Below are 13,300 nucleotides of genomic sequence, written 5' to 3' on the forward strand. Positions count from 1 at the left end.
CAACTTCGACACACACAACACACACGCGCACAAAATCTTTTAGTCCACTAAACCCCCTTGAAGATATTCACTTGAGTGTTCTAGAATAACAATATCAAGTCTAACATGACATGTGCCAAGCGCGTGACGAAAAGACGGAAATACCTCTAAGCTATCAAAAATTTAATGGAAATAATAAAAAGGATAAAAGGGTGTTTTTGTAGGCACGAGGGGTATTTTCGCCTTTTCTGATCACTCGTGCTTGGCGCGCCGCACATTAGACTTGACGCGTTCTTTTGGAGGGGTTAAATTGAACATTGCCATGGGGCTCGGGGAATAAAATAGTAAGGGGGTTGTCAGATTAAAATAGTTAGGGGGTTATCTCAAAAAAATGTCCAGAGTTTTGAGGATGGTGAAATTTACCCTTTTGAAATATTACACAGTTCGAACTAACTAACGCTTTTGGGACATTTCTCATTATTCCTAATCAAACACTTTCATATTAATGATTATGTAAGAGCATCAGAGCATCAATATACACATATATTGATATGAAAACAAAGAATCACGAGGACTTGTTCTTGTGGATCATAAAGTTTTATAATCCTATCGAAATTCTTGAAGTTTACATCAAAAAAAGATGGTCCCCATATGAAAAGATTTTTGGCAATGTAGCTCTGTGTGGCTGGCTACAGCTAGCTGTAACCGATAGAAATGTTGAAGATGTTGACATGAAATCCACTATGTAGCACAACATTTCTACATTAAATTAGTTTAACGCAAGCAATGTTTGAAAAAAATATAAGCACCTAATTGCATTTATCATGATATCTCTCAAATCTGATTCAGTTACAGGCTTCAGAAACCGGAGCGATCATGGGTCAAATTGGGATCCCTGTTATAATTTTAACTGTGACCAAATTCATATAGCTTGAAACCTCAGTCATAGAATCTATAAACTAAAAATATGCATATCAAGAATTGGGGGAAATATCCTACAAACATACATACATTGTGTTAATTAACGCTTATGTTTTTTCGCTACTATTTTAGTAAGTACGTTCTCAGAAGAGCGATGATTTTGTTTTATTTTAATTTTTTTTTGTCTTGGTATCCTTAACATGCAAGAGACGCGCCCTTACTAAAATAAGCACTAATTGATTAAAAAAAATTATGAACAAAGAACAACATTTGTTTCAAAATATCCGTGAAGTTATTTTTATTTGAGTCAAAAACATGTACAAAAAAGCCTAATATTTGGCATGTTCGACTCAAACTAGGCTGCAGGTAGGTGAGACTCCCATGACTTGTTACCAGCAATTCGTTGGTGCTGATACATTCGACTAAACATCGAGTTTCTGTATGTAATGTTATCTTGATTTTATTTTAAAAATAAAAAAAGGAACAGTTGATTTTATTGATTGCAACAAACTGCACATGCGAACCTCTCAAATTCTCTAGTTGTTGAGATATGCAAATCAATAGCTCAACCTGTACATTCTACGCTTGAATTTGGTCTGATTTTACGTAGTAGCCTACTTCATTGACTTGCCAGTGACAGCGGCAGTTGATGTTTTCAAAACCTCAGTCTCTTGAGATTTTATGGGTTCGCTTGTGTCCACAGAAATCTTAAGATCTTTAGAGACGTTTAGTTCTCAAGTCGATCAATACCGTTCGCGGCTTCATTACGCAATCCATGTAGGCGTAATTGTCATGAAAAAGAGAGAAGAAAGCAGCTCAATGACAATCACTCGTCATACACAATCCATATACGAGTGCAACTATTGCTGCTTATGTGTTTCCTTTATTATTACTACAACCCCAAATAAACACAGACCACCCATCTTAAAAGGTTATAGTGCATAAAATGAATTTCAAAGTTTGTTGACCATCCATCTCATAAAATGAAAACATAGCAGAACAAGTTAGTCAGACTTCCATAGGAAAATGTAGCGCAACTTTATTGTTGTATATACACAATTTACATATATTTACAATGAGCGTCCATCTCGGCTTTTAAAAGCTATCACAGGCACTTTTATATACGCTTGCCTTCGACCATAGAAGGAAAGATAAAAAGGGAACTTATTATAATTATTTACAATTTTACCACCACACCGCTGACTAGACAAAGCTTGTCAGCCTCCGGAGACCAACTCTGATCCCTTGAATGGCAACGGAGCCAGAAACACGAAAGGCTTGCGAGTGCTGCTTGACCAGCAAACTGCACTCTGTACACCAAGCTCAGCTCCCATATTCTGCTGGATTCAGAATTGGGTTTGTAGCCATCGAGATCAGATTTTGATACCACCACAAATGAGTTTTCATCGAATTTCACAAGGTTTCCTGTGGTTAGCGTTGCTGGTGATTTTGTGATCGGATAGTGTAAACATCGTGAGATTACAGTTTTCTTTGTTAAGAGGTGGTAGTAATCTTGGACAGCCTGTGGAAAAAGATAGGAAACATAATAGTTGAACCAGCAAACAATAAATTCTATTATTGGATCAGAGCACTGGCCCAAGAGTTATTTTTACTTCATGCACTAAATAAAAGGTACCAAAATGATATCCTTCAGATGAAATAAAATAAGTTCCTTGAAAACACATTTACTGACTGCAAGATCTCTATTCTAAAAAATTGCTTATGCATTTCTTTGTAGAGTTTAAAGACAAATTTCTTCAGATAATCCACATGTATTTAGTGATATGTCAGATAAGTGGACCATTAGTCACATCTGATGTTGAATAGTATAAAAGGTGACTGATAGTCTCATGAAATCTATTGCTAAGATAATACAATAAATGTTCTTTTAGTTGCAAGTACAGGAAAAATATTGTTAAGATGAGAGTTAAAAACAAAAAGTTCCAACTCATTTCGTTTTTGGCTAGTTTCCTAGGTCTTGAAAATATTTTCTCTTCTTTCTTGTAAAAGGAAACGTCTGCTGATAAAGTAAAGAGAATCATATTATCTTACAATGTAGCGGTCTCGAGCATTAGAGAGCACAACATAGTGATTTCTATTATTAATGACTAAGGTACTCTCATAAATTTGTAAAGTCTTGCAAGAAATCACCTGCCATTGAGAGGAAGCTAAAAGAACCCTTGGCCTTCTTAATCTGACATGCTCATATGCCGAAGTAGGCGTCATCTGTCTGTGTTTCACCTAGAAAACAAAATTCATCACTTATCCTTCCTTCAGTAAGTATCAACTCATTAAACAATAAGTAAACAGGTATGTGTTATATGGCATATGAGAAGATTATTCCATATACAATTATGTAAGCCAATCGCAACCAAGGGTGCTATGAGGATCCTTTCTCCCCGCTTTATTAGCTTGGTTGAAATTAAGCCACATCATTATATATGAGAGAATTCCCTATGAGAAGGATACTATCATTCTCATCAAACAATTCCCTTATAATATACATACTAAGTAACATAGAACAATGGTTGTGCTTCTTCCTCGCCCAGCTTTGCAGTGAACATACGTTGTTTTCCCAGACGATCCATTATCTTCAAAAATTAACAATAGCCACATTATTACACAGAATATAAATGAAAACAAAATTAAATGAGTTCCTAAACTTTTGCACCGCATTAAACATAAAGAACGGTCATTTAGTCAGCACGGTGGATGTGGACAAAAGACAAAGAGAAGAAGCTCTTTGCAACAGTAGGTGAGAATGAGTTATTAAACTGAGGGGCAGATTATCATCTTTTAATATCGGTGCTAGAAATAAGTAAGATATAGGTTAAAGAAGGTAAATTTGCAATTTTCCTAAAATGCATGAAAATAAACATTCTAATAGTGATAGTTTTAACTCCAGAAAGTGATGAATTGAATAGTTAGTTTCAATCTCCATTGATCACAATAGGAAGTGCAAGAATTAAAATATGTGATTTATTATAGTTAAAGCACTTAAACCAAAAAAATGAGCTGCTGTCCAAACACTGAGATATTTGACTCAGTAGTTAAAGCAACTTTAATTCCACTATTAGCAACTATCTGAGATAAGGCTTATAAGAAAGTATCCATGATGCATCTACAAAAAGGAAAGATTTATCTGAATCATTGACTACAGAGGGGTTGTGCCTACTGTGGATGAAGTCTACAGCTTTACATATATCTGCCAGTGATGGTGCAAAGCAGTAGTCTCTTGTTGGAATCACCAAATGTTCAATCTCATGAGCCTACAGTGAAAACACTAGATAGTTAAAGTTGATGAATAAGAGACTAAAACCTTGTTAAAAAAAAGAGATTTAAGGATCAAGAGTGACATCCCACAGACATAGATAGAAAAGACAAAATTCAATCATATATATTTATACGTGAACAACTCTGCTCAATGAAAAAAAGAATGCTGGAAGAAGATCAAACCAAAACAGAAATGCTAGACATCCATCAACTATGTTTCATCAACCTGTTTCCCAGAAATTTTGTCACCTACACAAAACAGCTGTTTTTAGCCTCGAAAAAAAAGACAGATTAATTCCATTAGAGAAAGGAACCCTTTAACCTTGAGAACAAGTATAGGTTAGTCCCATTGGAGGAAGGCATTCATCATTTATAATTTATAATTTCAAAATGTTAGCTGCTGCCAAGTAAAAGGTTTCATAATTTAGACCCCATGACATAATACTCGATGCAACCTTCAAGTATTGCTCAAATTAGGGTTTATTCTGGCCAGCAGTACAGGTAGAACTCTATCTTATATCAGCCCTCCTATCAAATAGAGCATCTCATTGTAACTTTTGCATTGACGAGATCCTCACGTCTTTGAAATGCTAACAAAGGAAGTTGGCTCCTAACCTACCAAACTAGCCTATAAAGTTTTATAGAAGCCACATGTATGAGGAGTATGGCACCAGCCCAGTATCTATGTTGCACGGACATATGCTGATGTCTACCACATGCCAACACATGCAAGATTCTTTGATGTCTAGCAATATCGAGCCTTGAACCAAATTCTAGATAGATAGATTGAGGGATATCGGTGTTTGTTTCTCAGTTCTCATAGTTCATGTAAACAGAGGTTTAGAGTTATATGACATTGCATCAAGGTTTTAAATGTCGTTTATCGGGATTCGGGGATTTATCGAACGGTCAAAATCCTTATCGGATAGCGGAAATCGGGGATATATCGGGGATAAGTAGTATTTATCGGAGTAATATACTAGCAAATAATAAACAAACATAAGCTTGAAAAAAATATAATGTTAGTCAAAATGGAATAATAAACAAGCAAATAATAAGATAACATCAAGAATGAAGAACCATCTACGCATCTACATAATTATTGTTTAATCATGAGATTCATAAACTAACTTACTAAGTTGATATTTAGTAGTTATGAGCCATTATCAATATCCATAAACAAACATAAGCTAATCACCAATCAACCAAGTTCCAAAAGCAACAAATAGTTCATAATTTGTAAACATTCAAAGAGCAAATCCAAAAGAAAGTAAAAGCTCCCAAATCCTACTTATCGGCCGATAAAACCGATATTTAGAGCCTACTTATCGGCCGATAAGTGCCTTTATCGCCGATTACTTGCCGATAAACCTCAAAAAACGATAACCGATTAAAAATCCTACTTATCCTAGCGGAAAGCTCCCAAATCTGATAACTCGGCGATAATATCGGATTATCGGCCGATATTTAAAACCATGCATTGCATTGCAATGATTCTCAGATCATGAAGCCCGAGGTTACATACTCATATCATGCCTTATCCAATTTTTTGTTATTTACATTTACATAACATTATTTTATGGCCGTGTGCATGGCGTACACAAAGTCGTGGTTACTTAAGATTTTTGCATATCCGCATATCTGTGACATGACATATTTGTGTCCTATATCTGAGTGCAACACAGGTTGATATTCACATAGGGTACTGAAATGAGTTTTTTAAAGAAGTTTTCTAAAATTAGATTTGTTCTATATAGCAGGTCCCTTTCAATGGGAAAGACCTACTTAATGACAATCAACTTTTAGTACTTTTATTATTCATTAAAAAGCATAAATTATTTTATGAGTAGATGACCATACAATTTATAACAAGATAACTTAGTTCTAGGGCCTCAAACTTCCCAGCTGCTCTCCCAGTAAGATGGCATAGAGGAAGATACACAGTATCTGTGGCAGTTGAAAAATGTTAAATAACATTAACTGTAAACCAACTTCAGAAATTTTAAACCACATATGGTTGCAACTTATATTGCCAAAGGTGCACCAAGGATATTACACTGGAGGCCGAGACTTAAAAACAAACACTGTAAGGGCGAGATACTACTTAATTGGACATGTTTCAATTAAAAAACGTGTGAATTTTGATATAAAGTTGTCACTTTGTCATCTTCTCCCCACCCACAATCACTATCTTCTTTATCTTTGAAATTGTGGAAGATTGCACTCTTTCTTTCACCTAAATGCTTGCCCTCCATGGATCTACAATTCCAATCATGTGATCTCATTCATTGCACTTAGTGTTACTAAATTCTCCCACCACAAGGTATCTGCAATCTGGATAACAGAACACCATTCATTGTGTATTTGTGATCCACATCACAGGAAATTGTTGCCCCAAAACACAATTTCAAAGAGATAAAACAATAGAAGCCAAAGTTATTTGGGTCGTACAGGTTGTAATTAGTACTTTTTTTTCATAACGACATACATACTTAGTATTAGTGAATATTTAAGGGGAAAGGACTAATCGGATTCTTTCGATTATTTTTTTACTGTTTTCCTGCTAAACTTCTTTTCTTTCTCTCGTAATTAATTGGTTCTTTGAAATGGCAAACTATTACAGTGTTTAGCTTTAATTGCACACATCAGGCGGCTTCTGAAACAAGTGTAGGGATTTTAGTCTCCTGGTCCTGGGTATTACCGCTGGGACCTATACATTTCAGTGACAATACCTAAAAAGTAAACCATCCTATTTTTAGATCTGGGCAAGTAGTAATCATGGGGAAATACGTTACACATTTATGGGTGCGCTGTAGCTTCATTGTTATACTACTATACAGAAGTGTTAAACTCACTAACACATGTGAACCTGAGGAAATACGCAAGTCATGGAGTTGTGATTACTTTATTCTTTCTGTTCAAAAACATAAAAATGGGATATTTTGAGCTTAATTAATTTCTACTACTTCAGATTAATACTAAATTTCTAAAGAAATTATAAAAACTATGATTCTACGGGCACAGAAACAGCAAGAAGAAAAGCAAAATTTTTTATTGTATTATTATTATTTTCTTAAGGAAGGTCAGGGGTCAGAATATATAAATAGAAAATATAAGGTATTTTTATGACAACCCGAAGATAATTTATAGCAGAAAGGAAATACTAGAAAAGAAAAGAAGATACCAAACACACAAACACCAAATAAAAGCGAATACTTACAAGATAAAGTGATGTAGGCACCAAGGTTTCGTATGGCTCATTTAAGGTGATTACTCCACAAACACCAAGTTTCTTTAAGCATGGAACATGACTAGGAAATGGAACTGCACCTAGCAAAAGAAACTGATGGCAAATATATTAGAGCAATGTTGTTTAAGAAATAAAACAAGAATATCAAAGGAAAAATTTTCAAGAACATAACCTAAACAGAACATAGAAGCAAAAAAGACCTGTAATGCACTCAACCTCAGGTAAGAAAGAATGACAGAAGTCATACTTTACTGTTTTTTCAGCTTCTCTTTTAAACTGGATTTTGCAAAACAATTACAGAATTGACATATTGTTTATTATTATTATTATTACCACTTTTCAACTTCCAGTTTAACTAGATTCTGCACATCTATAGGTTTTTTTTATAAAAGAAAAATGACATTATTATGAAGGGTATAATTACTTTCTACCGATCGTGATAACAGATGGTGAACACAATAGTCATGCATGCACGAGGATAATAAACATGGTATTTAACTAGCAATCAAAAAGTATAACTATTGGGGGAAAGACAACCATATTTCAAACTAAGTAAACACCGCAATAACCAAGTTAGACCCACAAAAGTTAGAATAATGTCCTCAAACTTCAACTTAACAAAGAATTATTAAAAAATAAACAAATGTTGTCTTCAACTAAATAAACATAGAATATATATCTAAAAAGTTAAAAGAAATGACTTCTGTAACATTGGAAAATCATGTAGTGCCAGAAGATAGACAGGGCCGGCCCCGAGGTTTGGGTTGCCCTAGCCCAATCTAATTTTGGTTGCCCCTTATATTAAAAATTTGGTACGAACAATAACGATAAAAATGAATACATATAATACCATTTAGCGTTCTATATTGAGTTCAAACTGATAATATTCTCTTGCAAAATCAATATTCATATAAGAAAAAATTACATTTGTGCTACAATTTAATTCAAAGAAAAACACTTCTCCTTGAATTTTTTGAAGTGAATTCTTCAATTAAGTCATCATACTCGAGTTTCTCGAAGTATTCATATTCAATTGATATCATTACCAATCCATTCAATCAATCCTGTGACATGGTATTGCGAAGATAACATATATGAAATCACAACAATCAACTAAACCGATGCCGGAATGAAGACTTAGTAATATCATTATTATTAAAACAATCAAACAATTAATCTAGATAGTAATCCAATAATATGAATGTCATCAAATCAAAGTTAAATTGAGATTATAATTAAAACCAAATAGAAATATATCAAATTATCGTCCATTAGGATTTTCGAGTTTTAGATGACTAGATGGGAGATGAACTTTTTAACAAGTAAACATTATTTCCTCTTTCTATCTTTCAACTTTGATAAGCTTCTTTTAAACTTATGGAGACCGTGAGAAACTAGTCAGAAGGCATAACTGTGCCACCCAAATAGCTAAATCAAATCTAATTTCCAGTTTCAAAACAAAAACCTAGACGAAACCGCCCAAACATCATAACCCCTTATTCAACAACTAATATTCAGCCAATATTCAAAATCAAAAATCTTAATTTCATTGTAAAACATCAAAACCCTAAATTTTCGTCCAAAAAAACCCTAAAATTATTTATTTAAAAAAAATTACCCGATTGTGTTTCTTTGACGGACCGATCGGCCGTCGGCGTCGATAAGTCGATTCAGATTCTCTCCGTCTTATGGGTGACTGGATCGGACTATCGGAGGAGTCAGCGGGGTGGTCCGAAGGATGGGAGCAGAGACAAGAAGGAGGAGTTAGAGGCTGACGGAACAGAGACGACGGAACAGAGCGGTGTCTCCGTCGATTCAGATTCTCTTCGTTTTTTTTTTCTTTTTTTGTGAGCGGCAGAACAGAGACGAGGAGGAGGAGAGGAGGCTGACGAAAATAAAGGAGGAGTTGGGTAGGGCTTTGTTTATTAATAAGAGTTTTTTACTAATAGAACCCCTAACAATTTTTGCATAAAAGTCCTCTTACAAAATCCACTTCGAAAATTATTACGGTTTGAGTGATGAAGGATGTAATCGCGATGGTTGCCCCCCTCCCCTGGGTTGCCCCAGCCCCGGGGCTTGGTGGGCTTACCCCAAGGCCGGCCCTGAAGATAGACCAAGAGATATAAAAAAGGGCATACTGGGATAAGCATGATAATACAATATTCATTATGGTTATAATAGGTCAAATCAGATGATTTTACATCACCAACGTCTACAAAGCTACAAAATGTGTTCTCTCAAGATGTCAAAGGGGCCAGACCTACAGCTACAGATGATCATTTAAGACAACTCTGCTTATGACTTTTAACACAACACTTGAATTATTGCCTCGCACGAAAGTGGATGATCTAAATTTTTGTGGAGATGCTTTTGGATTGGATTTTAAGCATTTATTGACTTCATTTTTGTGGAGTAGTGATGATGATCAAGGTTATCGATAGCGGATAACATCGTGTAGCGATGAGGCATCGCTAAAACCATTTGGGGCTATTGCGATAAAATAACTGTAAAAAGCGCAAAGTCAAAAAATAGACTAATTTAGATATGTATAAATATTAAAAAATAAAAAATTTATAGAAAAGTTTAGAAAATCTAAAAGTACATTTGATGATTTAAAGAGATCCTAAACATGAAATAGACATGTAACCGTCATATAATACCGAAGACAACTGGAGTCAAAAAGTCGTCATCTTCGATAAGATGAGCTAAGCGGTGAGAGGACTAAATTAGGAGAAGCTCATGGCGAGAGGAGGTGAGAGGAAGTGCTGAGGGAGGTGCCAGAGGCTAAGGGAGGCAGCGGGAGTATGCTGGAAAGCGGGGGAGGCGGTGGGATGTAGTTGTTGCGGATGAGTTTAATTTAAAAAAATAAATCTCAAACCACTTTTAAATAACGATCAAAAAGCGGATTTTGCCAGTAATCGCCCGCTATTCACTACTGTGGTGCGCTATTGGCCGCTTTTGTAAGCGAAAAACGCATATTTCGCAACATGTCACCGCTATTAGGCGATAGCACAGCGGGAAGAGACCGCTAACGCTATTAGCGCCGCTATTGCGAAGCTATTTACCGCTATTTATAACAGTGATAAATTGATGATGATATATGATAATTGTGATGATTATATTTATTAAAATCATTGTAAATATTTGTTTATTAATCTTTGTAAATAAATAATAAAACATGTGGTCTATGTTGTGTGTTACATTGTCTTGTGTTTTACATCAGTGGGAGGCCGGTGTTGTTATTATGTGTTATCTTATCATTATTTTCAACATTGCTTAGCAGTAGTAGAAGTGAAATATGAACCATGGAATATGGCATTATGCTTAATGTAAATGAAATATATCCCATGAGATCGTATTCATTAGTAGCTAGAAAAAATGTTTGTAGAGCCTCACAAGAAAATCAAGACAAGACAACCGGAAGAAGAAGCAGATCACAGTCAATGACCATGATTCCATATCACAAAGAGATGGTAGTTACTAGTAGTCCATCACGTATGTATATACGGTAAGCAGCAAGTGTCCAAATGTTGGAACATTCTGTAAACTGAAATGGAGACGCATTTGCATCCTAAAGATACATATATGGAATGTACCTTTGTAGCAATATACTTAGTTAACATCATGCAAAAGAACATTAATCGGCTCTCAATCAAAAGTATCGTTTCAACTGTAAAAAATAAATATTGAAAACTCAAAATAAAATTTCGAGAATTATAGATAATAGAATTACATTTAATCATGATAATATCCTGAGAACGGCAAGGACTTCAATTTGGTATCCTCATCAAAAAAAGCAGAGGAACCATCATGGTGAATAACACATGCATCATCAAACTATGCACAACAGATTGGTAATGTATTTTTCTCCCTTTATTTTATTAATTACCCACATTCAAGTTATTAATAACTTTTGTTTTTTATTATGTTCATCATCTAAACACCAAAATCAGAAACTTTCAGACGGCATTATGAAATGTAATAATTTAGAAAATGCTCTTTCTTGTATCGTATCTAGATATTTCCCTCTCACGAATTTAGTAGAGTTGAAAAGGCCACTACACGTACACGTACCAATTAGAAAAAGTGATAAGATTATAACTAATGGATAAAAGAGGACCAGAATTAGGGTTTATGTTGAAAGCAATAGGGAAAGTCATGATGGTGGTTAACTAAGTGGAGATAACCCCTAAAGAATCTAACTGGGAGAATAGGACCCGAGTCGCCGATCCATAAAATTTGGGATAATTCTCTGACGTTGTTGTTGTTTAATTTATTAAACTCGAACTCAGTAAATCCTACTCTTTTCACTACTACATTCTGACGCAGAGAACCTCCAAATATTATCTACATTAACATTGAAAGAAAAGACTGATCTTTCCTATCAAAACTCAATCTTTGAACAAATTCATTACAAATTAAACAGAGAAAAGCGCAGACAGACCTCGTCGACTTCATCCCACCATCGAAACTCCGCCTGGATCTTGTTCCTGATGACATTATAAAGAAGCGTAGGGTAAAACAAAACCCTAGCTCCGACGCCGATCACCGCCCTCTTCGCATCGATCATCGCCAAATTCTCATCGCCACCGCTGGAGATCTCCTCCTCCTCCTCCTCAATTCCCGCCTTTAAATCATTCAATTCCTCAATACGCATCTTGAAATTCCCCCAGTTCGAAAAAAAATCAATCAGAGTCGAATCTTTCGCATGTTACAGAAACCCTAGGCGCTCGATCGAAAAGAAATCCTCGATCGCAAGCTATGCTCAGTTGCTTTTTGATGCCGAATTGGGACCGGGATTAGAAACCAAGCGATCTTGGATTTCTTTTTATTTGTTTATTTTTAGGGTGTTTTTAGGTCTTAGTCCGTTACATTAACTGTTTGCGTCACTTTCTATATATGATTTTCCTTCACTTTCTTGTGTGTTTCCTTCGCTTTCTTGAAAAATGTTTCTTGTGTTTGTTTCGTCCAAAAATATATCGTGAAAGTACTTTACATCATTTTCTAGTGTTTGGTTCAACTTAAAAAAAGAAGAAAATATGTAGTGAAAGTACTTTACATCATTTTCTAGTGTTTGGTTCAAACTAAAAAATAAATATGTAGTGAAAGTACTTTACATCATTTTCTAGTGTTTGGTTCAAACTAAAAAATTAAGAAAACTTGATTGTGGTCACATTTTCTAGTGTTTGGTTCAAACTAAAAAATTAAGAAAACTTGATTGTGGTCACCATGGTAAGATTACCGCCCAACATATTAGTTGTGCTCAGAAAAAGCCATTATTTCATTATCTGTCTCGCCATAAAGTTTATAAAACAATGTTGGCTGCAATATATTGCCTCGCCAATATATTGTTGCTATAAACTTTGGCTGCATATCTTAAAAATAGTCCATCATCATAACATAAAATATGCATACCAACCAAAAGCCAACCAAGAGCTGAAACCAAGGCCGAGAGAAGGTTGAAACCATGCACTGAATTAAAACAAAGGCCAAGCATCAACATGAAACCAAAGGCCAAGCATAGCTGACCAACAACAAATAATAGTACCAAGAGCTGGAACCAAGGCAAAGAGTACAATAAACATGCACAAAATTTAAATAAGGGCCAAGCATCAACTGAATCTGAATGCCAACCATAGCTGACCAACCAAAGGACAAGCAAGAGCTGCAAGAAGCCAACACAACTATCACTAAATCCATTATATATGCGATCCAGGTGTTGTTTTCTATTTTGATATTGTATTATTTTCTCTTCACTAGGACCTGCACGTATAGATCTACGTCTACTTTGCATTCTCCTCATGAATACCATAACCATAACCAAGACAGATAGTACAGCACCCGAACACATATTAACTACGGTTTCTTCATCAAGAT

The 13,300-nt window shown here is 35.1% G+C and overlaps 1 protein-coding gene across 1 annotated transcript; it reads right to left on the reverse strand.

Annotated features, from left to right (window-relative positions):
- On the reverse strand, positions 1,915–12,274 carry LOC109839162 (putative dual specificity protein phosphatase DSP8). The gene is made up of 6 exons (XM_020407591.1): positions 11,868–12,274; positions 7,394–7,516; positions 4,076–4,169; positions 3,409–3,491; positions 3,052–3,141; positions 1,915–2,422 (listed from the first exon to the last, which is right to left on the reverse strand). The coding sequence occupies exons 1-6, from the start codon at positions 12,078–12,080 to the stop codon at positions 2,078–2,080; spliced, it is 948 nt and encodes a 315-aa protein (XP_020263180.1). The 5' UTR covers positions 12,081–12,274; the 3' UTR covers positions 1,915–2,077.

Source organism: Asparagus officinalis, chromosome 4 (genome assembly GCF_001876935.1).
Source record: "Asparagus officinalis chromosome 4, Aspof.V1, whole genome shotgun sequence".
Lineage (NCBI taxonomy): Eukaryota > Viridiplantae > Streptophyta > Magnoliopsida > Asparagales > Asparagaceae > Asparagus > Asparagus officinalis.